Source organism: Mesocricetus auratus, unplaced genomic scaffold, assembly GCF_017639785.1.
Source record: "Mesocricetus auratus isolate SY011 unplaced genomic scaffold, BCM_Maur_2.0 Super-Scaffold_100003, whole genome shotgun sequence".
Lineage (NCBI taxonomy): Eukaryota > Metazoa > Chordata > Mammalia > Rodentia > Cricetidae > Mesocricetus > Mesocricetus auratus.
In genome coordinates, this window is record NW_024429188.1 from 92,974,102 (window position 1) to 93,001,382 (window position 27,281).

Consider the following 27,281-nt stretch of genomic DNA (forward strand, 5'->3'; position numbering starts at 1 on the left):
TCATTCCATCATCAGCATTGAAGAACAGAAAGCTTGTTCAGGAAGATCTATTCCTAAAGTCCACAGATCACAAATAGTTGGGGGTTCTGTCGTGATTTTGTAGTTCCAGGGTCTTCATGTATTTGCTTTGTCAGTCTTTCCACCCCTCATGATGCCATGTACCACAGCCCTCTATCACCGATTCTTTTGTACACTAGTTAAGGCAAGTCATTGCTGATGGCTCTACAGGTTGCAGGGACTACACAAGAAATAAAACATTACCAACTTTCTCATCGTTGTGTAAGGTCTGTCTGCATTGCTGGCACAGCTCAAATATGACAAGTATTCACCTTTCCAGTGTTTCTCCCTCCCCAACAAGGAGGAGCAGGTGATCAAACCCCATGACAAATTCGAAGCTGCTAAACTGCTGAGCTGGCCTTAATTGAAGTGTGAGAAGAGGTTTTAAGGCAGGTAGACAACATCCTGTTGTTGGGGCGCTCATCTCTTTTTTTCATACTGGCTGCCCTGGGAGTCAGGTGGCTGATTGTGACTGGTAACCACCGCAGCAGCAAAGGCAGCAGCAGCATTTCCCTTTTACCATCTTCCTCTGGGCCTATACAAGAGTCCGCCTGGCATGGATGCAGTCACTGTGTACCATGGCAAAATCAGCAGGGAGACCGGGGAGAAGCTCTTGCTCGCTACGGGCCTGGATGGAAGCTATCTGCTAAGAGACAGCGAGAGTGTTCCTGGCGTGTACTGCTTGTGTGTTTTGTGAGTACATTGTAGTAGTGGCAGTCTGGTAGCACGCGTTCCCTGACCTGCTGGGGAGGCCTGGAAGGAGGGACACAGAGTTACAGCTTTTAGTTGCGGTAGTCAGGGACACAAGCAGCAGGGACTCCGAGTACTTTTCTCTCTCAGTCCTGGTGCCAAGGCTTCCCCAGACCCAGCCCAAGGCTGTTGTGGGTAGTACTTGGGTATAGGATGCTTACTGGGGATTTCATCTACTGGGACTCACTAGTGTGTTTGTGGCAGCCTCTCCTGTACTAGACTGAGGATTTTCTGGAGCTTCTGAGTTACCTTCCTTTATAAGAAAGGTCAAGGAGTTTAAAAACGTGGACTGTAACAATTTGCTCTTTGTCTAGACTGTTTCCAGCCTCTTGTCCCATTTTGAACTAGATGGAGTTGCCATCTCGGCTTTCTACCTCCCCGGCCAAGCAGATCTGAGATCGAATCCTACCATACTCAGCCTCTAAACTTGTAATCTCAGCAAATCAATCTCTTAGTCCTTGAGTTTTCTCATTTATTAAAAGGAATGTAAAGATTAAATACCTCCATGCTTTTAAAAACTAGTAAGCTCTGGGCTTGACGTTGAGCAAATGTTCGGTAAGCTATTGGCTTTAGTTTATTATTACTCTCTTTTTTGGACAATTTATTTCATGAAGGGATTTCTTCAAAAGGACCTAGTTCAAGCATTACTGTAAGCAGGATTTAAAAAAAACCTCACAAAATCCTCACTCTAGAACAATAGGGTCTACATAAAAACAAAACAAAGAAAATGCTTTGTAGTGTGTTCTAGACATGATGATACACTACAAAATTTTGAAGTACTTTCTGGGTCAGAAAATAAAGATTAAATTGTGGATGGTGTGAGAGGATTGTTATTGTATATTGATTTTTTTAAATGACCAAGTCTTATTTGTGTCAGTTTTCAGATCAGGTTAAGTACATTTATCATAAAGGCTTAAAGTTAAATATATGCAAAAATAAATTTTCAGTGTTGGGGATAGAATCCAGGATTTTATGTCTGTTGGAAATTGCTTTTGCAGTGAACTAGACATCCAGCCTTGGGCTTGGACCTTTATGTTCTCAAGTGGAACCTCAGGAAGGGCAAGGGAAGCCAATGAAGTTTCTTGTTTTTTTCTTTTTTCTTGTCAAAAGATGGAGGATGGCGAGTGAAATGAGCTGCTTTGGGTTAGTGGGTTAAGTACCATGCTTCTTAAACTAAAGGGAAAAGTGAAGGTTCAAATGAAGCCTGAGTAGGGGTGGGGGGAGAGAGCTGGAGACAGTATACCTAAGACATCTAGTTTATATACCACCTTCGTGACTGAAGGTCACCATGCCTGCTCCACACTGAGGATTTTACACCTTCTGTTCAATCTTCACCCCTTGATCATTCTAACAAATGTCCATGTTGCTATTCCACTATTTTTATTCAAGGAGCTTTAAACTTTCTGTTAGCATGTTTACTTACATGTGGACTCTACCACAAAGTACCTTCATGAAGGAACAAATATTGTCCCCAGTACCAGAAACGTTCCCTGGTACATAATGGGCACTCAGGAAATTATTTGTAAGTAAATGAATGAATGAATTGTTAAAGCATCATGTACTCTACTACAAAGAGCCTTGGGCTGACAAGAGGCCAGGGTGTGGACTCTAGGGAGTCACTCAGATTCTCTGGGCACTTCACCTTCCATATATGTAAAACAGAAATCTTTTTTTTTCTGTTAAAAAAGATCGCTGGGCCGGGCATTGGTGGTACACACCTTTAATCCCAGCACCCGGGAGGCAGAGGCAGGTGGATCTCTGTGAGTTTGAGACCAGCCTGGTCTACAAGAGTTAGTTCCAGGACAGCCTCCAAAGTCACAGAGAAACCCTGTCTTGAAAAACCAAAAAAAATTGCTGTAAGTTAAATCTTGAAGGGAGTAATTCTTAGTTTTTTAGGCAAGTAGGTCAGGACGATGTAAGGAATTTCTCATCATTTTAGTTTTTACTGAAGGTGAATGCTACATAAATGTAAGGTTTTGTTGTTGTTGTTGACTAATTTCTTCATGAACACCTCTTCCCATGAAAATCAAGAAGTGGAGAATTCTCCCCATCATAAGGGTTTTCTGAGTTATGACCAGGCTACTGTGGAAGGAAGAAACAAGATGCTTTGCCTTTGATTAGTTCTTTAGTTATTTTGGAGCCGCCTGTCCCTTTTGATACACATAAATAGTTCATTCTCTCTTATTGGCACTCCATGGTACTTGCAAAATGCTATTTTGCAACAAACTATGCACTCTTAATTCAAAATACTGATTTGTGTGATATAGAATAGAAAGAAATAGAATCATATATTCATGAACAAACATACAATACTTGAAGTTTCCTCAGTGCCACTACCTTTGTTTATTCCATTAACCAAGAAGTTTTGCTTCAACCTCAGTTTCCTCTATTTTTACTGTATGCTTCCAATTGTACTTTCCGACTATACGGTCCTCTTTCCCAGATGAAATCCCAGCTATGGCTCTCAGGGCCTTTTCTCCTGTTAGGTTTTAGAAAACAGAATGTTTCAAACATTGTAAAAGGTCTCCACTTATATAATTGCTACTCTTCATTAACAATACAGAGCTTTTCTTCCAGTTATTTTCTCCAAATAAAATTAGAATTAAAACAATTTGTCTAAATATTCTTTTACACGTATTTGTGATATAAAATTTGAAAACATAGATAATGTAATCAAAGGAAAATATCACTAACAGGCAACTACTATTAAGTTTTAAGTAAAATTTCTTCTATTTTTTAATAAGATGATTATTTTTGAACATGTACACGCTTTCACTACATTTTGCTATAATTTCCACGTAGTATGAAATAAAGGCTGATCCATATGTAATATTTTCACAAAGAAATTCAAGACATTATTTTATAAGGGTTGTATTTTAGTTCAGCTAAGTTGTAAATAAACCATATTTTTCTTCTTATTTTATTTCTTATTGACTAATTTTGCCTTTTGACAATTTCATACATTTCCATCAGAATCTTATTTTGACACCTGAATCATTCAATACTTTTCAGTTATATGTTCTGCATATAAATGATTACCATAAATATATATTCTAGTTTATATGTGTAATTTTCCTTAAAAATGAGTATTCTTGTTAAAAATAATTCCCCTTTAAATTTGATTTCTAATTTTATTATATTTACACTCCATGTTCATATTTTAGATTTTGTTAATGACACTGAATGTTTTTGATGTGGTTGTTAAACTATTTTTCCCCATTTGTGAACCGGCTATTTGCATACTTTTAACAGTTAATGATTTGGATCTTAATGCTTTTCATACACACACTTGTGTATGCATGGGTGCACACACACACACACACACACACACACACACACACAAATGCCTAAGCATACAGACATATCTCGTTATTTTGCAGATATCCTTTCTCAGTTTGGCATTTGTTATTTAATACTTTTAGTACTGAAATGCCTCACTCAGCTTCTTCATGTTCAATTTCTTAGCTTTCCAGCTTCCAGAGGTACATCAAACTTCACTGTTTTTGTTTAAAATATGTTGTTTTATTAATTTATTCTATTCTTTAATTTCATTTGAGTTTTATTTTTAAGTGCATAAAAGATCTAATTTGATTTGTTTCTAGGTAGTTATCAGTTCTCCAACATAGTTTACTACATTAAACTTCCATTCTTCATTTGTTAGGCTACTTTACCAAATACTAAAAGAACTGAATATTTATAATATTGTTATTGTTTCTGGACTATTTGGTTCAGCTGATCTATTTGTGCTTATCTTGATCGCATCAGTGTACCATAATTTTCAAACATACTAGAAAGTTATTAGGCATTCTCATATCCTGGTTATTCGTGATGAAATCTAAAATGTTTCTGTTAAATTGGATTAAATTAATACCTATAATAAATTCAGAAAAATTGTCATCTTTAAAGAATTGACTTTTTTTCAAAGATATGGTACAAGATTTTGCTCTCTTCCATTTTCTAGGAATATTAAGGTTCTTTCATTGAGGTACATATTATACCCTTACAATTTTTCACTTTTCACTCCAATATGGATAGCTACTAGGTACTGCCTCATTATCACATGGGATTGCCTCATAAGAGAAAAACTACTCAAAAATTTATAAAATTAGCTCAAAAAATAGCATATTTCCACAATTAATATCCCTATATACTAGGTGAATTTACACTTCTCTGCTGAAAGATTTGGAAAAAGAAACATATTTATAATTCTTTAGTCTGGAAGACACATAATTTTCCATATATGTCTTTGGATAAGAGAGTTATTGTTTTGTCCTTTTCTGAGGGGCAAAACTGATGATTACTTTTCTCCTTCCAGCACTATGAAGTAGCCCATACAGATGAGGTTCTCAGGTCTGTACCAGCGTGACTCCTCCATGTTTTATGCCTCAAGTCTGTGGTGTTGTCAGCAATAGGGTCTTACTGTCAAGTTCTGAAGGGTAAGCAAGAGCATTGGTGATAGCCTGTAATGTCTGGTGGTCTATGTAAGCTCACTGGCCAACAAATCAAAAGAAGACACAATTCATTCCTGATACTAGGTGTTTCATTTGGTAATATATGTTGTCTAGCTTTTGCCTTGTTATAGAGTAACTCCATTTTAACTCATTTTTATATGTGTATAGGTATATATTTTAGGGAACATCTACATTACTAGGTTTACACATGACTTTTTGGAGAGGTATTTAGTATCCTTTATTCCTTTCTGTCTTCTACCCTGCCTTCCCACACCTACCCCAATTTAACCTTTTCTGTTCCAACATTCCTTTTTGATTATTTATACCTGTGTATTCTGTCTCTCCTCCATTGAAAGTTGCCACTCATGGTCCCTTAGTAATCCCTGACCTCTATGAGTGTTCTGCATGAAACACACATCTTTTTTAAGCCCATTCCCTGTGAAGGGACACCTTCCTCAGCCTAGATATAGGGGGTAGGGCCTCGGTCCTGCCCCAAATGATGTGACAGAGGTTGATGATTCCCCATGGGAGGCCTCACCCTCTTTAAGGAGTGGATGGGGCATGGGAAGACTGGAGGGAAAAGGATCTCGGATTGGTATACAAAATAAGATTGTTTTTAAAGAAAAATCTCAAGATTAAAGCTAACAATCACAAATGGGAGAAAATCTGTGGTGCTTGTCTTTTTGAGTCTGGGTTAGGTCATGCAGAATAGCTATATCCAGCTCCATGTATTTACCTGCAAATTTCATTTTTATTAACAACTGAATATAATTCCATTGGTAAGCACATCACATTTTTATTAACCATTCTTCAGTTGATGAACATCTAGGCTCTTTCTATTTCCTAGCTATTGTGAATAGAGAGAATAACAATGAAAATGGATGAGCAAATATCTCTATAGTAGATATGGAGTCCCTTGGACTGGAAATAAAGTACCCACTACGCAACTGTATTCAAGAAATAGAATAGAGATATTCTACAATAAAATTCCAGATTATCAGTTGTAATAGCAGGGAACAGTGTGTGGTAAAGAAGAGTATGACAATAAATTCAAGCTTATAAAATTGAATGAGAAATCCCACTTTAGTTTACATCATTGTAGATTTCTTATTCATTTACTTATTTGTGTGTGTGTGTGTGTGTGTGTGTGTTTGTGTGTGAGTACATTCATGCTACAGCATAAGTCAGAGGACAGCTTGCTGAATTTGGTTCTCTCCTTACATCATGTGGTTCTCAGACTTTGCAGCCAGTGTCTTTACACTCTGAGCCATCTTGCTCACCCAGACATCTGGTTTTGAAATTCTACTGGCTGTAGTTATTGGTGTAACATCTTCACAATAAGTTGGGTCACTAAAGTTATTTTCAATTTTCCATGTAGAAGTTATTAATAGTACAGGGAGCACAAAAGCCATCCGAGTAATATTTGTCACACATCAACCGCAACGTGGGCAATTCACAAACAAATAAGTTAAAATCTGACTCTGGTTAGCAATGTAAAATTGAAGCTTCAAGATTCGTCTGAAGCTGCTATTTAGGTTAAACATAGAGGAAGTCTGTGTTAACCTGTAATCCTGCTGCCCCCTCTCTTGGACTCTCCTCAGCTGTTTACTCTTCAGTTACTTCTATCCTCTCCTTCAGCAGACAGTTCTATTCCAGTGTCCTAAAAGACTCATCCTTCTTTTTTTGGGGGGGGAGTTATACTTCTGAGATTTCCTGTAAGATCAAACTGTTAATTCATTGCCACAAATCTAAGAGATGTCTCATACAAGGGGGCTAAGAGTCAGTTTCTTCTTTCAAGACCCTCTGAGTACACAGTCAACTCTGCCTCTTATCTAGTCATTTTACATTGGTCAAGTTTCTGAAACTTTCTTTTGCCTTGGATTAACAAGTGATTAACATAGTTTTACCATTAGTCTTGATGGTGAATGACGTTAGATTGTACTGGAAATTCATATAGTGAGTTCCAGACCAGCCTGAGAAAAGGATAAAGGCTCCTCAAAATCTGTTGCATAATTGTGTTTTAAGTGTTATGTATAGCATCAGGATATGTAGATGAGAGGATGGGAAGTAGCTTGCATTATTTTCAATGTGGTGCATAAGTCAGATGTACTCCCAGCTTTTCCTTTGAGAAGTCCTTTAATTAGCATAAAGTTAATGTAGTTTTGTTGGTTTTAAGTGAAGTTCTATCCATCACACATACCCAGAAAGAAAAGGCTGAGTGGCTCTGTACTTGCCCGTTGCTAGTCTGAACACCTTTTATTTTATTTTTATTTAAATTAGAAACAAGCTTGCTTCACATGTCAATCCCAGCTCCCTCTTCCTCCCCTCCTCCACCCTCCACCCACCACCAACACCCTGGAATCCCCACTCCATTCCCCCTCTGCTCTCCAGGGAGGGTGAGGCCCTCCATGGGGGATCTCCAAAGTCTGTCATATCATCCTGGGCAGGATCTAGGAAGTCCCCCGTGTGTTCAGGAGGAGAGAGTATCCCTCCATGTGGAATGGGCTCCCCAAGTCCATTCGTATGGCAGCGATAAATACTACCCGAGGCTCCATAGATTGCCCAGGCCTCCTCACTGGTACCTACATTCTGGGGATCTGGATCAGTCCCATGCTGGCCTCTCAGCCATAAGTCTGGGGTCCATGAGCTGCCCCTTGAGTCTGAACACCTGTTAAAGGCTTAGGGTACAGGGGCTGGAGAGACGTCTCAGCGGGTAAGAGCACTGGCTGCTCTTCCAGAGACCTGGGTTCAATTCCCAGCATTCGTATGGCATCTCATAACTGTAACTCTTGTTTCAGTGCTTCTGACACCCTCACACAGACATATATGCAGGCAAAATACCAATGAACATAAAATTAAATTATTCTAAAGGATTAGGGGACAGCTTTAGATGAAATACAGACAAATTTTTGTATCAGCAATGACTAACTTTGTGTGTGCTACTTATGAAAAGAAATTAACAGCAACTATTAAAACACTCCACTGTTTTAAATTCTAAATGCTGGGTTTATCATCAATTCCAAAAAGCATCCCAATGGGAGAAAGAAGTGAAAATTGGTCCATTTCTTGTTTTGCCTATATTCATAGAGGGGGTCAGAAGTGTGTAGCAACTTTTGAAAATGAATTATGTTTTTTTCGCCTTTAGTCTTTGTGATGTACAGTATTCTCAGCTTCTATGAATTCAATATTTTTAGATTCTACACATAAGTGAGATCTTGCAATATTTGTCTATTTTCTGCCAGGGTTATTTCACTTAACATAATATCTGTCCTCCAGGTTCATCCCTGGTGTCAAAAATAGATAACATTTTTGTTAAGGTTGAATTACTGAACATTATAATTAGTGTAAAATAATGGGTTCATTATGATATATTCTTACATATATAGTATATTTTGATCTTATTTACCCCATCACCCTTTTCTGTCTCCTCTCCTTCTGGTTTTTTTCCTTTTTTCAACTAGTTTATTTTCTATTTCCATGTTTGTTCGTTTTAAAATATAAATTTCTATATGAAGGATAGCATATGAGGGTATATATCACATTTTCTTCATCCATTCTTGCACACTAAGGTTGGTTCCTTATACTTTATAACATAAATAGCGCTACATTGAACACAGCAGACTCTTTGACACACTGGTTTCATTTGGATACACTCACTGCTGTTCTATTGCTGAATCATGAAATACATTTTTAAAATTTTTGTTTTCCATAATCACTCTACTGTTTTACATGCTCACCAATAGTGTACATGTGTTCTCTTTCTTCACATCCTCACAATACTTATCTTTCATCTTTGGTAAGACCCACTTGAACAGGTGTGTTTTCAATTTTCATTTCTTCAATGATTAATGATGTTGAAATTTTTCACATATTTGTTGGCCATTTTGTATGTATTATTTTGTGAAAAGTCTGTTCAGGTCCTTTGCCTACTTTCTTTTTTTAAAATTATTTTATTTAAATTAAATGCAATCTTATTTTACATACCAATCCAAGTTCCCTCTCCCTCCTATCTTCCCATTCTCCCCACCATCTCCCCATCCCACCCCCCTATCCACTTCTCATGGAGGATGGGGCCTCCCATGTGGGATCATCAAAGTCTGCCACATCCTTTGGGGCAGAACCTAGGCCTTCCCCCATGTATCAAGGATGAGAGAGTATCCTTTGTCTACTTTCAATCAGTTTGCTTTCTTATTGAGCTTTTTGGTATTATGGGTATCAACTCTTGTCAGATTTGCAAAGGCTTTTCCCATTCAGCAGGTATGCTCCTAACTATTATTTCCCTGTCTCTGAAAAATTGCTTTATTTTGATGTAATTTTTATTTCTACTTTAACCACACATTTTGAGGACATATCTAAAAAACTATTTCCTTATTTTGAGTAATTATTTCTTGTTGGGGATAGCTAGCTTAATTTTACTTTATCTACTGTTAAAAACTTCCTTGATTTCCTTGGAGTGTAAAAAGATAGACAAGGTTATTTGGTAAAATACATGTATACTATTATAGCTTTTATTAACACATCTTACTTTTTTCCCTATAACAGTGATGTTCTACACACAGAGCATATGTGTTGCTTTATAAAGGCATATTCCATGGCTAGGGAGTTGACTCATTGGTTAAAAGCATTTGCTGCTCCTCCAGAGGATCTGAGTTTGGCTCCTAGCACTCATATCAGCTGGGTCACAAATGCTGTGACCTCAGGAGTGCAATTTGAGTTCCTTAAGGTTTTTCCTACCCATGGCACGTTATTATAAGAGTTATCTACAGAGGATCATTGATTAGTAAGTGCTATGACTTAAAAAGCAGGCCTCACCCTTCCTGGGGAATGGTGTGGGGATTGGGTGGGGGGCTGAGGGGACTGATGGAGGGGCAAGGGAGGAGGGGTGGGAGAGGGAACTGGAATTGACATGGGAAGCATGCATGTTTCTGAATTAAATAAAAAATATATTGGAAAAAAAAAGCAGAAGTCACATACTGCTCATTTATTTAGAAGAGACAAAAGTTTGTTCATTCAGAATTCAAGGATTTAGGGTGGGGGCAATTGTTAATATTAGATACCTTAATCATGAGAAAAATGAATGTGCCATTGACACCAGCTTGTTTGGAGACTGAAGAAGGTAAGAGCTTTTGAAGTGGTACTCAGGTTCCTGCTGCTTAACCGAAAGTGAGATAAGATCAGATTCGTTAGGAAACAATTTTCAAAACATACTCATTTATTTTGACTAAATGAAGCTGAATGATGGTAAGGAGCTATATCCATTGTATATCTTGAGGCCCATTGTTTAGATTCTGGAAAACAAGTTGCTTACCATTTTCCTTAAATTACCAAGTTTTTGTGTAAGTTATTGTGTATGAATTGAGTTTGTATATAAATTATTGTGTTTGTCTATAACTGCTTGCAGTTTTGTGTGCATATGTGTGTGGAAGCCACAGAACAACTTCTGGTGCCATTCCTCAGGAGTTCTACATCTTGACCTTTTGAGACAGGGATTCTCACTTTCCTAGAGTTCACCAACCTGGTAAGGTTGGCTTCCCAGTGAGCCTATTTCTGCCTCTCCAATGCTGGGACTACAAGTGCATGCCATCATGCATGGCATGCATTCATGGGACTGAATTCAGGTCTCCCTGCTGGCAGGCAAGCACTGTACTTTCTGAGTTGTCTCCCAGCACTGTTGTTGAGATTTCAAACACTGGTATTTCCTCATTACCCTTCAACTTACTGTGCATCATTCTAATTAATTACTTTCCAAAGGGAAAAATAGAACTCTGGGCCCTGCTTCCACCTCTGTTTTTCTGGATGGCTTCAAGAAAGTACCTTATAGCCTATGTTTCAAGTTCTCATGGTGAAAAACAGAAATCAAAGCTCTTGTCTTGTTCCCTATAGAGTACTTACTGAAATTGGTGTGCTTTAAGGTAGATTTAAATTTCTTAGAAGTAAGATCTTAACAGTGAAATATGATTATATTTTTATTATGTGTAAGCACATAGTAAGTTATTTTTATATATGGAACAAATGTTCTGGTAAAGCTACATTAGAAAAATAAAACATTTGTTTTGCAATCACACCAACATTTAAATTGACCCCTTTGTCCAATTTCCCAAGTCAAATGAACCTGATTAGAGTGTTTTAAATGTCTTTTGTAGTTCATTAGGTAATTAGTACTGATGGATATTGATTAAAGGTGTAACAATTTAATTCAAATATTTAAAGACTTTTTAATTCTAAAGGGACTTAATGCCAAATGTGGCCAATGAACTAAGCATAATCCTCTTGTTCTAAGAATTTAGTATCATCTGCTCTTTTAAGTTTAAACACAGTGATTTAAATAGACTTTAGTATGTTGCCTAATCAAGGATTACCATTGATCCAACCCTGTGCCTAAGAACAGCAACAGTAAATAAAGTAAATGAGACCATGATTATTTTTCTATATCCAAATTCAAAATTTGTTTGAAAATTCAGCATAAAGTTACCTTATTTTTCTACTAAGGAAATATTTATTAAGAAAATTTTGAGAGGTTGGGGAGATGGTTAAGTGCACTAACTGTTCTTGGCAGAGGAGCTGGGCTTGGTTCCCAGCAACCACATGGTGGCTCACAACTGTCTGTAACTCCAGTTCCAGGGGAACCAATACTCTCTTCTCGCCTCCATGGGCACTGTACATGCATAGTTCATAGATATACATGCATGCACAATAATCAAACATGTAAAACAAAAAATCGTTACAAAAAAGAAAATCATGAAAAAGTTTTCAGTACACTGATTACCGGAGAAAAGAACATCAAAACTACAAGATTATTCTATCCCTTCAGTAAAAATAGATAGATAGTAAAAGCTATTATATCAAGGAAAGCAAAGATAACAATGCTAACGAGTAGGTGGGAAGGGGGAAAGATTATACACTATTTACAGAAATGTAAATTAGGATAATTGCTATGAAAAACAGTATAGAAGATCCTCAAAAAACTGGAACTACCTCATTATCCAGTTATCCACTCCTGAGTATATATTCAAAGAAAATGGAATCAGTATATCAAAGAGATATATCAACTCTCAGATTCATTGCAACACTACTTACAATAGCCAAGAAATGGACATATCAGGAGAATGTATCAATTGAAGAATGAATACAGAAAATGGAGACATAAACAAAATGGAATTCTCTTCAGCCATAAAGGGAATGAAATCCTGTCCTTTGCAAAACGTATATATAATTAGAAAGCATTATACAAATGAAATAATAGAGACACAGAAAGACATGTACTACATGTTTTCATTCATATATGGACTATAAGTTGTTCCCATGAAGATTGAGAGTAGTGTGGAGTGCTTCCCTGTGGGGGAGGTAGAGGGGGTGTAGGATAGGGAATGAATGATCGGTATACACTAAATGTTCTAGTTTGCCTTCTATTGCTGTGATAAACACAATGATCAAAAGAAGTTTGTGGAGGAAAGAGTTGATTTTACCTTCTAGCTTAAAGTTCATCATTGAGGGATGTCAGGACAAGAGATCAGGGCAGGAACTGAAGCAGAAACATGGAGGAATGCTGCTTACTGACTAGTTCCCCATGGCTTGCTCAGCCTGCTTGGTCTGCTTTCTTATATAACTTGTACAGGGGTAGCAGCACCTGCAGTGACTAGGCCCTCCCACATCAATTATTAATCAAGAAAATGCCAACACAGACTTTACTACAGGCAAGACTCTAGCTTGTATCAAATTGACAGAAAATTAACCAATATAGTAAAGTAGGAACAAGAATTTCTGATTTGCTTATGCACATTTGGAAGATAATAAATAATAATAATGTATTGTATGTTAAAATTGTACATTAATAATGGATTGTACGTTAAAAGAAATAACAAATGTTTGGAGAAATAGATTTGTCTTGATTTAAACATTATGCAATATATATATGGAAAAAAACACCAAAATAACCGAATATGCATTACTTCATTATTTTGCATACTGGTTAAATAAACTTAGTTGAGCACACATTTTTAAAAGTTTATTAAGCAAATTAAGTTTTATTATTATGAACACTGATGTATAATAAATCCATATCCATTATAGCATGAGTATCAAATGAGCATAATTCAAATAACATTTTTACTGTGTGATCTCTGGTCTGCTTTGGTTATTTTATTTCTCAACATTTCGGTTTACTCATTTATAAAATTCATTTTATCATATAAAATAGGACTTATGGAGTGTACAAAAGATATAGTTCGTGTACTATGGAGTAAAATTATACCTCAAAAATTCATATATTAAATCCCCTACCTTAATGTGTCTCTACTTTGTAATAGGTCCTAAGGAGGCACTTAATATTAAATGAGTTCATAAGGATGGAACCATAGTCTCATACATTTTATGACTTTGTAAGAAGGGGAAAGACACACGTACAGACAAAAGGCCATGTAACTACAGATAATGAAGTTGGTTGTCTACAAGCCAAGAAAAAGGGCTTCAGAATGAAATTACCATGGTGGCACCTTGAACTTGGACTCTCAACTTGTAAAATTGAGACAAGTAAATATCTGCTGTTTAAGCCACTCAATTGTGACGTGTTGTTATAATAACTTTAGTAAGCTAAGACAGAGACTAAGAAATCAGGTGGTGCTGTAACATAGTAAAATGCTTTGGTAATGGGGGGAAACTGGAAGAATTTTGAGGTTTATGTTATCCTCCTTCCTCAGATTGCCATGAAGAGAATGTTGGTAAAATTACATCAAGAGCTGTAGGTAATAAAGGAATGCTGAAAATCAGAGAAATAGTCTTCCATAGGGAAGAGCACACCAATTGGTTATCCAATACTAAGTGGTCAGTCCTGGAAACATACATACAAGTGACATTATATGGAGTGAATAAGATATGTATGTATGTATGTATGTATGTATGCATGCAATAACAATTAATGGAAAAAGAGGCCATGAATGTGAAAGAGTGGAAGGAGGGGTGTATGGGAGGGTTTGCAGGTACAAGGAAGGGGATACATGTTGTATTTATATTATAATCAAAAATTAAAAAAATAAAAATTATGGTGTTAAAGGTCATTCTGGTGAAGTCTCAGAAGGGAAACGAGTAGAAAGTGATTGGAAATTGGAAGAAATATGATCACTGTTCTAAAGTAGCAAAGAACATGAGTAGGCTGTATTATAATATTATGGAAGACAGAATTTGTGAACAACGAAATTGGTTATCTAGCTTATATCTCGTATATTATAATATAATACACCATTTCCCCTTCTTTTCCCTCTGAACTGTCCCATACACTACTCTTTGGCCTCTTTCAAATTCATACCCTTTTCCCATTAATTGTTGTTACACACACACACACACACACACACACACACACACACACACACATTCCTAAATACATAAATACATAAATTCAAACTGCTCATTCTATTTAGTGAGTAGGAGAAATTAGCTTCCCCAGGGAATAGCATAACAGTTGTTTATCCAATGTCAATTGGTCAGCCCTGAAAACATATACATACAAGTAACATTATATCCCGTTTTCTTTCCTTTTTCTGCTGTAATGTTGATGATTTGACCCTTGCTAGGCAAGCAATCTGCCACAAAGTTGTCTCTCCACCTCTAACCTAGCTGTGGAGATTTCTAAGCTAAGAGCTGAAGGAATGGCTTGGTTATTCAACACTGCTTATAGTAAAACACTAAAGGAGAGAAATGAATTGGATGAAGAATAATTTTAAAATGCAGAAATTTTCAGTTTACCTCTAATGCAAAAACATTAGGGGCCAGTAATAGACTGATGTTGTCTGAACTGTGTGTCCCCAAATAAGTTTAAACCTTATCCCCAGTATGACTATGTTTGCATATAAGATCTCTAGAGGGAAAGGTTAAAGAGGGGTCTGCATTCATGTGTGGAGATGTGTTCCTATAATCGAGAACCTCAGGAAGTTGAGGCAGGATGATCATGGGTTTCAAACTAGCCCAGGGTTACACAAAGTTTGTGTCAAATAAATAAGTAAATAAAAATAAGGAGAGCCAAATGTAATATTATTGGCGACTTAACAAATAATGCAAGAGAGAACTTTTTCTGGTGTTCATTAGTCAAGACCCAAAAATGAAATCTTTTTTGCTTGTACCTTGCCCTTATAGTTAGTTTCCAGAAATGTGAGCAACAACTTGTTTTTATTTAAGACATTCAGTCTATGATATTGTTTATGGCAGCTGAACAGAAAAATATCACATTTAAAAGCCTTGTCATAGAGTATAATTCATCTAAAGAGGTACACAATGCCAATGATTTGAGTAATGGGGACAATATTTACCACATTTGAAAGGACAAACCGTTTTGAAGTATTAGCTATTTTTCTCTCATTAATTGTATAGTTTAAATTTACATATAATTGTCCATTGTTGTGGCATACAGTGTGATATTTCAGCACATGTATACAATGTTTAATGATCAGATTAGGGTGACTGCCATTTTTATCACTTCTTTTGTGTTGGTAATGCTCTGAATCGCCCTTACTAGCAATATTGAAATACAAAATTATAGTTGTTGTTAGTCATAAGTAGCCACTGCCATGAAGAACACTAAAATAGATTACTCCTATACATCAACATCCCATTTCAATTAACTATCCTAATCTCTATACTTTCCACAATCTGTTAACTATCATTCTTTTAATTTTTTATTAGATTATTCACCTTATTTTATGTGTGAGTATTTTGCATGCATGTATGCATGTGCACCATGTGCTTGCTTGGTGTTCTTGATGGAAAAAAGGCCGTCAAATACCCTGGAACTGGAGTTACAGATGGTTATGAACTACTGTGTGGATGCTGGGAGTTTTACCTGAATCCTCTTAGAGAGTAATAAGTCTCCCTTTTGTCTAAATAAAAACAAAAGGTTTTAACTTTAACATAGTAAGACTATATACAATAAGAACAGCTATTGAGTAAGGATTACATTCACAATGTCCAGTCCATTTGTGTCTGACAAATTTAGAGAAAATACTCCATTATCTATCCTATCTTAGTGACTCCAAAGTTTTATAGCTAATTTACTTTCTACCATAACTAAGGAAAATTGTAACTCTAATTACTTTGTCTTAAACTCCATCACAAACCCCAGAAGGATGTAATATTACCTAATAACAGAGACATCTGCCTGCCTGGACAGTCACTCAGTGTTCCTCTCCAATGTTGGGGCATCCATCTTCAGCCTACAGGCCTAGAGTATCTTGTGGACTTCTCAGTGAAACATGATATTTGAAGGACCCTCCTATGTTGTGTTGCCAAAGTTCATCAGCCGCTTTCCTATGTGTCCTGCAGAATGTCTGGCAGACTCTCCTGTGAAGTAGAAATTTTTAAGGACTGTCCTGCCTTTCACAAAGTTTATTAGTTACTTTTCTGTGGGTTCTACATGTCCAGTTTATACAAGTATACTGTCAGCAGTCAAGGCAAAGCAGTGTCTTGCCCAAATAGCTAGCCTTGCCACATAGAAAGGAAGCTCCATATAGAGTTCCGTCGGTGCCCATCATCTTCTCTGAAATAAATTGGTACTGCCAGATGTGTCTCATTGTCATGAAAAGCCCCATGTTAACAAAACTTTTTAAATGCCATATCCTATAGGTCTTTGAAGTTTTTGAAGACCATTTATCTATCTAAATGTATCTACTTAACCTTGTAATGTGACTACAAGTTTGATTATTATAGACAACTACTAACCTCATTTCTTAATTATACATTGCATTTTTAAATGAGTTGTATAAGCACAATACCCAAACAAGAGTAGAAACATATATACAATGTAACAAAATAACTTTAAATTTGCATCACTATTCCAAAATCCACAATATTATATACATCCAGACTCCCTGTGTGTTTCCCATCTTATGTGTTTTTTCTTTTATATTACTTTTATACTATATTTACTCTCTCTTTAAAGACTTTATTATTGTTATACTATTTTTTTCTATGACTGTCTATACCCATTACTTTTTTCTGAAGCATATGTGATTGTTAAACACATTGCAACCTGTTTAGGGGTTTTCCCCATCTGGATCTCTTTTACTGCATATCTCTAGTCGTTTTTACTGTGTGAGCAAACTTTAAATGCTAAGCTACCTTTGGATCCTCTGCATGACTCTATTGGCTGGCTCCATTCACTTCTGGGTTTGTGAAAGCCAAGCATAAAACTTGAGGTCTGGTTGGAAGAGTGTTTGACTAGGAACTGTATTCAGTCCCCAAGCTATTGAATGCCAGTGCCCTGAACTGTGGCAGGCACTTTTTACTTAGGTTTTTTTTTTCTGTTTAGTGCAAAAATGCTGTTTAAGTGCTCTGCTGTAAGGCAGAGTTTCTTAAAGGGGCTGTATCCTTTTCTCCCAGCCTTCTCAGGCCCTAGTGATATTTGAGATCACCATGCTGGGCAACAAAATATTTCTTTTTTATTTTTGTGGCTTTTTACTCTTTGGGGGCCCACTACGCAGATCTCAAATAAATCATACTGGGGCTTATTCTTTTTTATGAATGCCCAGCTTTAGCTTGACTTGCTTCTAGCCAGCTTTTCTTAACTTAAATTATCCCATTTATTTTTTCCCCCTTGGCCTTTTATCTTTCTCTATTCTATATACCTTTCTTTACTTCTTACTTCATGGTTGGCTATGTGACTGGGTGGCTGCCCCCTGGTGTCTGCCCTCTCTTCTCCTTTTGCTCCTCAATCTTCTCTTTCCAGATTTCTCCTCCTATTCATTCTTTCCACCTGCCAACCCCATCTATCCTTTCTTCTGCCTAGCTATTGGTCGCTCAGCTCTTTATTAGATCAATCAGGTGTTTTAGACAGGCAAAGTAACACAGCTTCACAGAGTTAAACAAATGCAACACATCATTGCATCATTAAACAAATGTTCCACAGCATAAACAAATCTAATATATCTTTAGCTAATATTTACAATAAACAAGTGTTTCAACTTTTCACACATCTCTCTAGCCCTATTAGCCACTATTCTATTCTGTACTTCTTTGAGAGCAACATTTTGCCTTCTTTATATAAGGGAAAATATATACTTTTTGTTTTGCTGTGCTTGAATTATTTAATACCCTGTCTTCCAGTTCTATTCATACTGCTGAAAATAGCAGAATTTAATTATTTCAAAGACTGGATAGCATTCTGTGGTGCAGTACTCCCTTTTAAAATTCAATTACTGTTACTACTAAATAGAATATTACTATTTACTATGATGGTAATATCATAAGAATAATTATATTTCATAGCACAATATACTTACATTACTTTAATAATTAATACTATCAGTATTACTGTTAATTTAATTGCATCTTATTTCAGTCAGCCATTTTTAGCTTAAGACTCTATGTACACTTATAAAACAGTAAGACTCTGGTTTGTTAAAAGTGTTTAATAATTTATGATTTTTCATCAGTGACAGCAGGTCTATAGTTTCTTTCTGTCTAGTCTCTCTACTAGGCAAATCCTTAGGCGTATTAATTCACACAGTTAAGAAAACTAATCATTGGGAACTGTGATTGGGCTGAAATGAAATGCAAGCAAATTAAATCCAACTACTTTGCTTCCTATGGCTGCCAGGAAGCTTTCCATTTATATCCAGTATATGTAGCTTTTAGAGTAAGTTCAAGTTTACAGCATCCATTGTTCTTCTGGAAACCATTGGTAATGGAAATGTACTCTTTCACAGGTATCAAGGTTACATCTATACATATAGAGTGTCGCAGACAGAAACAGGTTCTTGGAGTGCTGAGGTAAAGATCTTTTATTTATTTTTGCTTCTTTGGGTATCATCAAAGTGCTTGAAATTTAGTGTTTTTTAAAAAGAGAAGTCATATCATACATTACCAAAATATTAATCATATTTAAATGGTCAATGCTCACTTCCATAGTCGTTGGTGGTTCACTTATAATCCTTTAGAAAATTTTGGTTCCAGACCTTTGTGGAATGGTATCACTATGGAGAATGGAGAAATTTGAAGGATCATGTCTAAGTTACTTACAGTGCCTATACAAACTTTTAGAAAGCACACACTGATATTGATATGGACTTTGGTGCTGTTATGGATAAAAACAAACCAACTGGGATTTCTATTTTCTATTAGTCACTAGTAGCTTTTAGGAGATATAACAGGGAATTAAATTGCAGCATGAGATCCTGGGCCGTGTCCAATGCATTCATGCTCCGCATGGTTCTTCCTATAGTTACTTTTGATTGAAGCAATTTGTAAAATGAGCCTACAAACATTTACTCAGAGGACTCATTTCAAGGAGTGTAAGATAATGCAAGCAATGAAGCTCTTAGCTGTAGAGTGAGCATCAAGAATATGAACTACTGAAAACTGCTCAGCAATATGATTGTGTATAGTCCAGTACTAAGTTACCAAGCATAAGAGTTCAAAGATAGAGGCATTTCCAAGCATCCAGGTAATTGATGCTGCCCTGTGTGCACAGGCAAGTCTCTCAGAAGAGGCCTCTGGATAATGCAGATAGAGAAGAGGGAAAATTGCAGTTTTTAATTTAATAAAAATGTTCTTTGAAAGTTTCATACATGCATGCACAACAAATTCTGACCTGATATTGCAATGTTTTAAAGGGATGTTTTCAGAAATTGCAGTTCTCTTCTATCTTAGGACTCCCTGGAAAGGGGGTTGCAGGAAAGGAATAGGCGAGGGGGTGTATTTCTGGGCACCTATCTGGCTTCAATTGTGAAGTTCTCTTTAGTTTACCTATAAATTGGGAGTTTTAGTAAGATTTATTCAGAACAAAGATTTAGTGTGGCTTTGAAAATATTTGAGTGTCACTGTGTCAGTTCAAGGAATGAGTGAAATCTTTCTACAGAGCATAGTAGAAAGTAGCATAGAATAACTCATCTTATGAGCCACTTAATCATTCCACAATTGTAGCATATGCTTCAGGTGGTTTCTGACTTTATAATAGTCCATTCTAACAGTAGAAGTACTTCACTATGATCGTTTGGAAGCATAGATGTTAATATAAACATCTATTAATTAGTTAATAATGAATTAATCTGTGTATTTAAGGCATTATAAAGGCTAGACAATTTAAAATGTCTTACAAATTAATCAGTAAAAAGCAAAGTATAAATTACAAGCATTTAAATTGTGGAAATGAATTAGAATATATTCAAGTACATTGTTATCTTAAAAATTGGTTAATTTTATATTTTAAGTTTTGCCTTTAACTTGTGGAAATGAATTAGAATATATTCAAGTACATTGTTATCTTAAAAATTGGTTAATTTTATATTTTAAGTTTTGCCTTTAACTTTTAGGATTTTAAAAAATAGGATTAGGGTTGAAACCCAGGGTCTCATGCATACCAGGCAAGTGCTATACCACTGAGAAATATCCCCAACTAATTTTGTTTTTATTGCCATATATTCACTGTACATAGGAATGTGTTTCATAGGACTAGTATATAATGTGCTTTGATTATGCTCTTCGGTATGATATATATATATCCCTCTCTGATCACATTGTTACTTTATGTCAGGATAATTAATACTGTGATACTATATAAGGAAAAATCAGTACCACTTGTAAACAAAACTATATTACATAAAAATCTATCACTGGAAATAAATAAGCAATTTGATTTATTGTGAAGAATAGTTATGTGTAGCTGATATATGTGAATTCATGTATGGGTTGGTCACAAATAATCCTCTTCCCTCAAGAAATATCCTTCAGCTGAGTAATAAAAGTATGTTTATGGAAAAAAATCTTTGATATTTTTGTGATTTAAAAAATTATCTCTTTGAGAATTTTGCACAATATGTTTTGATCATATTTACCCTTGTCCTCCAAGATCCATTCCTCCCTCCCAGTCCATGCAATTTTGTGTACTCTTTTTTGCTAAATCTGTCATCTCAATTTGTGCTGTCCAAATATTCTTGGATGCGCGGTCTTCTTCAGAAGCACGATTGATTTACCAGGGTCTATTCTTTTAAAGAAAGTTGTCTTTTCTTCTCCTGGTAGCTATCAATTGCCAGTAGCTCCTTGCCAGAAGTGGGAATTTGTGCACACCTCCTCTCTTCAAGCTTGGATTTGATCTGACTTAGGTTGCACAGGTCTTGTGCATGTTGTCATAACCACTGTGAGTTCATATGTGAAACTGTCCTGCTGTATCTGGAAGACATTGTTTCCTTGTAATTATCCACTGCTTTACACTCTTTTCATTTTCCTTCCTCAAAGATCCCTCAATAATCTGTTTTCTGTCATTTCACATATAACATCATATCACATCATTACCTATTTGGAATCGTTTTAAGAAGGGGGTTTATTGAGTATAAATATTCCTTATTCTGTTATGTAATTTAACCCTCCTTATATAATAATATTGTAATTATTTGCACCATGAGAGCAGAAGATTGGCATGGATTATCCCCAAATGGGAAAGAGGTAACATGTTTGTTTCATGAAATGCATATTGCATTTTTTTTCTGTCCACAAGATTTGCCTTCTTGTTAAGGTGAATATAAAACTAGTGCATAACTCTCAGAGCTCATACCACCTGGCTGGAAGAAAGTTCCTCAGATTGTATTGAAGATCATCTGTGATTCAAAACATATTTCCATGGATAATTAAGTGATGGCAGTGTGGGAAATGCTCAAATTTGAACAAGAACTGAATTCACTGACAGGGTAGTGGCAGTGATGCTTTTTTGTGTGTGATAAATGTCTTTCGAAAATGGGGTAAGTGGCATTTGTACTATTTTCAGGAAAACCGTTTTAGTTTGCCACACCATAAGAAAAGGTCATGTCAGGAACATTCTATCCTGTGTCCTTATGTAAGTTTATGATATGTTTTAAGATGTGATTTTAAATTGAACTTTGAATCTATTGGATTATGAAAGACAAATATTCATCTTTTTCATTTTAGGTAGAGCATTACTGAGGACATTAACTTAGTCCTTGGAGGCTAAAGTTGTGATGAGGTGTTGATTATCATTTATTAAGTATAGATTTTCAGCAATTCATTGTCAAAAGTGTACTGTTCTCTCTCTTGCTGCCAATTTCTGTGCCTTTCTGGGTAGTTGGTCACCAGGATATCCTTAGCTAGTAAGTGAATTGCTTATTAACCTAAGCATAGCATCATAAACTAGGTCAGTCATTTGCAAAAGAAATGCTACCTCTCATGTTCAAATTGCTTCTCTATGTCCAGTGGTATTCGTCTTCTCTGTCAGCATGGATAATCAAGTGTTAACTACCAGTCCTCATAGAAATGATGCCTCTGTTGAAAATAATTTTGTAAGCCACAAGAAACAGCTGAAATGAAGTGTGGTTTGAAATGATTCCCCTCTGGGGAAATACGCAGTTTCTCCTTTAGCGGGTGACTTCAGCTTCACTCGAAACTTCTTGGTCTAGTCTTAATCTGAAAGGAATGCAGAAACAATTCTGCTGCTTCTGATTTATGTGAGACCTCGCACCTGCTTATTAATGTACTTCAATGCAAGATGAAAGGTTACATTTTTGTATCTGTGAAATGAGAATAATGGAAAGAATCAATATCTATCAATCCATGAGGAAATAGTGAAGACTAGAGATGGGAAAGTGTTTTGAAAAATCAAAACATTCCCTAAAGAAGGACTAAGGAGGTATTTTGTACCCATTTGCATGCCTTTGTAATTTGCAGGGTTTGTCTTTAAGCCAAAGAGCTATTCGGGTCTCTGTGAGAATGGCCATGCTATTTTTAGATGAAGCCTCAACAGAAATTTAGGAAGGTCTTCTAATCACAAGGATAGAGATGGTTGGGAGACCATTTTCTGTCTGTTGACACCGTATAGGTGAACACTAAATTACAGCTTAAGAGAACATCTGCCTTGTGTTTGTACTGGAAAACTCACTCCAAAGTAGGCAATGACCAAGAGTAACTTTGGATAGTCTGTTATCTGAAGTTTAAAGTCTAGTTGACAGAAGTCTGTGTGCCAGTCCACATGTTTTCTCCTCAAATGCTAAAAACCAATCAGTTCCCATCTCAAAAATCTACAACTTTCTAAAAAATAGAAAGAAAAAAGCAAGACTAGTTAATGTTCAGTTGCTCATGGCAATACTATTTTATTTTATGTAAAATGACAGTTTTGAGCGGATGTCTAAAGCTCAGCTCATAAGCTTTGTGGGGAATGTTGATTTCAGGCAGTGTCTTTGTGAGAGCACAGATGTCAGGGAAAGAATACATTTTTAACAGCCACCTGCAAATGTGGTCTCTTTAAAAACGAACAAATACATAAATAAGATAACCTTCTATAGTCTTTCAGTTTCATGTCATATAGGAAACCTTGTCATGGTGCAGGGCTGATTATGCAAACAATTTGGGAAAAGAACACAAAATTAACACGAAGGGTAAGTCGGTATGTATTACGAGGCAAAAGAGTATATGCATCATCTAGCCATGCAGTTGTGTGTATCATAACAGTTGCTTTTTAAATTTTCTGTGTAGTTTTTGATATTGTAAAATGAGGACAGGGGGCAGGCTGTTGGTTGTTGTTTTGGTTCCTTGGGCTTTTTGTTAATGACCTGTAGTATCTGTACTTTTTTTTTAATGTTTAACTGCATTCCCTCTGTTCGTGAATTCATTGTGGGTAATGGCCTGTACATCCTTAGAGGTTCGGGATGTATGATGGGTAACAGTCAGGAAGGGCAGAGCTGTGAGCAAGAGCTTGTACAAACTAGTACTACCCTTGGGAGAACTGCAATGACAGCTCATTAGCTCCTCTTGCAAGGAAATTCAGCCAAGCAAAGTAAGCTCTTCTGGATGTTGTTTTCATTTCTGTATGTTTTCAAATATTTGAGCAAGTTACACAAATGTTGTCTCTCTGAGCAGCCCTCTAACATCTTATAGGTCTTTCTTTTTAGCATCGTGGGGCAAATAAAGACTTCTTTTGTCTTTTATTTTCCAGACAGCACCTGGAGTACACAAAAGATTTTTCAGGAAAATAAAGAATCTGATTTCAGCATTTCAGAAGCCAGATCAAGGCATTGTAATACCTCTGCAGTATCCAGTGGAGAAGTCCTCGGCTAGGAGTCCACAAGGTACCACAGGTGTGGACTCCTGCTCAGTTTTCAAACACTTGGGAAGCTTAGAGTTAGGGGGTCAACCTATTCATGACCACATAAGAAGCAGGAAGATTCATAAGAAAAATTCAACAAGGAGGTAGCTGCAGCCAGCAAATCAGATGAGAGGTAACTATGCAAAAGGGCTGTACTATGCTCTAATATACACTTTCAATAAAACTGCAAAAAAATCTATGAGGCCAGGATATTTTCATCTTTCTTTCTTTTTTCTCTTTCTTTCTTTCTTTCTTTCTTTCTTTCTTTCTTTCTTTCTTTCTTTCTTTCTTTCTTTCTTTCTTTCTCTCTCTCTCTCTCTCTCTCTCTCTCTCTCTCTCTTTCTCTCTTTCTCTCTCTCTCTTTCTTTTTGGTTTTTCGAGACAGGGTTTCTTTGTTTTGATTTGGAGGCTGTCCTGGAACTTGCTCTGTAGACCAGGCTGGCCTCAAACTCACAGAGATCCGCCTGCCTCTGCCTCCCGAGTGCTGGGATTAAAGATGTGTGCCACAAATGCCCGGCTGTATCTTTATTTCTATCTTATTCTTCCTAGTCCCTTTTGTAGTGCCTGGTACCATTTTGCTTCAGTAACCTATGCACATATGATTAGAAAGATGGGATAGTTCAGGAAATATGAGGACCGTCTGCTCCCGTTTGCTTACTAAACAACCTCCTTTGTCTTTACAGCACAGAAAGGCTAATGGTAGCCTAGTTCCTGTGATTCTGATTTCTGAGCTGATGGTGTATGAATGAATGAAATTTTACAGTAGCAAAGGAAATCAAATTAGCACTCTTGGTTGCTTTACTGGCAGTCATGATTCTCTTGAGCAAAGCTATTATTAGTGAATATATTGAGCTAAAGAGTGTACACCAGCCAATTGACGACCCTATTCTTGCATGAAAAGAGGTTAATATTTTGTTTTGAGTGAGAAGATGTACCTTGATTGCTACAGTTAGTATTTATGATAAATTGAGTTTTTATAATTTGGGGGATAGGGAACCAGGCTCAGACATAAATTGATAATTAGACTCAAATGTGAATTAAATTAATGAATAGTTAGCCTTTGACATCAAAATGTAAATAGAACTCCAATTTAGAAAGCAGCTAACTTTCTTTCCTGTCCAGTAATTTATTCTTTATGGTGGCATTTTAAACTATAGCTGCTTAAGGCATAGTATTGGGGTGAATATTGCAAATTTGAGTTAAACTATCATTTTAACACTGTACGAACCTCTCTTGACTTTTGCTAATCTTTTTCTTTAGGGAGAAGTGATTCTGATGTCTGCCTGAAAGCACCATGAAGAACGCACCCTGTCCTTTATTTTCAATAATTTAAGTATATGCCAAGTCTTGTATATTGTAGATAATACAGTTCAGTGAACTGCAAATGCCTTTTAAGCACCACTCTAGTCCTGTAATAGGAGCATCTCGCCTATGTCAGAGCTGAAAGTGGACATTGTAGATGACAAGTGTTTGAAAGTGAGCACCAGGAAACAGAATCTTTTAGAGTATTTTTACTTCCTGAATTTACAAAGAGAAACAGTTTAAAGCACAATGATGACTTTACAAGATTAATGTCAGTTCTTGCCACATGTAAATAAAAATAATCTTCATTTTTTTGGTCAAAAGCTGCATTTATGTGAATTATTTGATAGCTACTGATTATCAAGTGTCTTGCTTGATTTCATGGTAGGAAGGCATCTGGTGTGCAGAGCTCAAGTAATTGTGATGCCTTAGGCTTCTTTGGGATTTATGAAGTTGTGTATGAAAAGAAGTACTAGATAAAGAGAAGGGTATTTGTTTAAATTTGAAATCGACATTCTTGCCTAGAGTTCTTCTGTTAAGACAGTTAAATCTTTGGACCAGTGGGGTATGGTAGTGCATGCTTTTCATCCCAACACTTGAGAGGTGGAGGCAGGGTGATCAGGAGCCTAATATTGTTTGGCTACAGGACACATTGCTTCATAATGCAAGCAAGGTTCACAGACCAAACCAGTTTACAAGCCTATGGCTTCAAATCGGCTCTAAAGGTTTACTGTATTTGATGCTGCAGGTTTTGAGATTATGTTAGAGATTCAGTGAAATGATGAAGTGAAATACATTTCTCTTCTCATACATCTCTGTCCTAGTCGTTTATACTACAAGCAGAAATTTATTTGAAAGGGAACCTTCAGTGGCTGCATCTCATGATCGACTGATTTGTAATTAGGTGTAACCCTACAGAGGCTTGTGGTTTCATTCATTTTCAGCAATTCTGAGTCATTGAAAACTAAGTAAGAGTTGGATCATTTCAGTGTTTTCTTCTCACATTTTTATTTTCATGGCTTTTGTGATTGATAGTATGCCAAGTTGCTTCAGGCCTCACCGAATTCATTCACTCAAGGAACGTAATAGGGCAGAGAAATAAAAACACCTGTTTCTTGTCTTCAGGCAGTTCAATGTCCATTTGGACAGGAAAACAGTAACAGTAAAAACAATAAAAAGAAAAATGTAGAGACAACAATGACTATAAAAGTTGATAAATACGTAAATAAAGTTCCCAATGTGTAGGTAGATTTGTATTTAGTGGTATGATGAATCAGCACAAATACTCTGGTCCTTAGTTTTCCTCAGGAATACTAATACATTAGAAGTCTGGGTTTTCCCTGAATGCTGTGAGCTTGGTTCAGAATGAGTGAACTGCTGACAGACCGAACTTCTTTGTGCATACTGAGCATTTACCATGGATGCTTTGAGGATGTAAAGATGGTCATGATGACAGCGATGCATTGCAGGCACCTTGCTATGTGTTGAAATAACAGCATCACTAACTTGTAAGTAAATTTAAAAAGTCTGCTCTCAAGATAAAACAAAATACATATGTTTAGATACAGTTTTTCATTGGCTGTCATGTCGTCCAGGCTGATCTCCAACTTGCTGAGTAGCTGAGGATGACCTTGAAGTTTTGATCCTTCTGT

The 27,281-nt window shown here is 36.4% G+C and overlaps 1 protein-coding gene across 3 annotated transcripts; it reads left to right on the forward strand.

Annotated features, from left to right (window-relative positions):
• The first annotated feature begins 451 nt into the window (after positions 1-451).
• Sh2d1a (SH2 domain containing 1A) lies at positions 452-25,952 on the forward strand. Of its 3 annotated transcripts, none has more exons than XM_021231041.2 (4): positions 452-750; positions 18,947-19,010; positions 24,178-24,460; positions 25,588-25,952. In XM_021231041.2, exons 1-3 carry the CDS (start codon positions 614-616, stop codon positions 24,433-24,435), a joined length of 459 nt encoding a protein of 152 aa, XP_021086700.1. In that variant the 5' UTR covers positions 452-613; the 3' UTR covers positions 24,436-24,460; positions 25,588-25,952. The 3 variants fall into 3 exon arrangements, with proteins under 3 accessions (XP_021086700.1, XP_005076888.1, XP_005076886.1); XM_005076831.4 differs by having other exon boundaries at positions 24,178-24,310; XM_005076829.4 differs by having other exon boundaries at positions 454-750; positions 24,178-24,319.
• The last annotated feature ends 1,329 nt before the right edge of the window (positions 25,953-27,281 follow it).

Coding starts and splice junctions, on each gene's coding strand:
- Sh2d1a (XM_021231041.2), top strand. CDS start 614: ATGGATGCAGTCACTGTGTACCATGGCAAAATCAGCAGGGAGACCGGG. Junction 751..18,946: donor GTGTACTGCTTGTGTGTTTT/GTGAGTACATTG, acceptor ACTCTTTCACAG/GTATCAAGGTTACATCTATA. Junction 19,011..24,177: donor CAGGTTCTTGGAGTGCTGAG/GTAAAGATCTTT, acceptor TTTATTTTCCAG/ACAGCACCTGGAGTACACAA.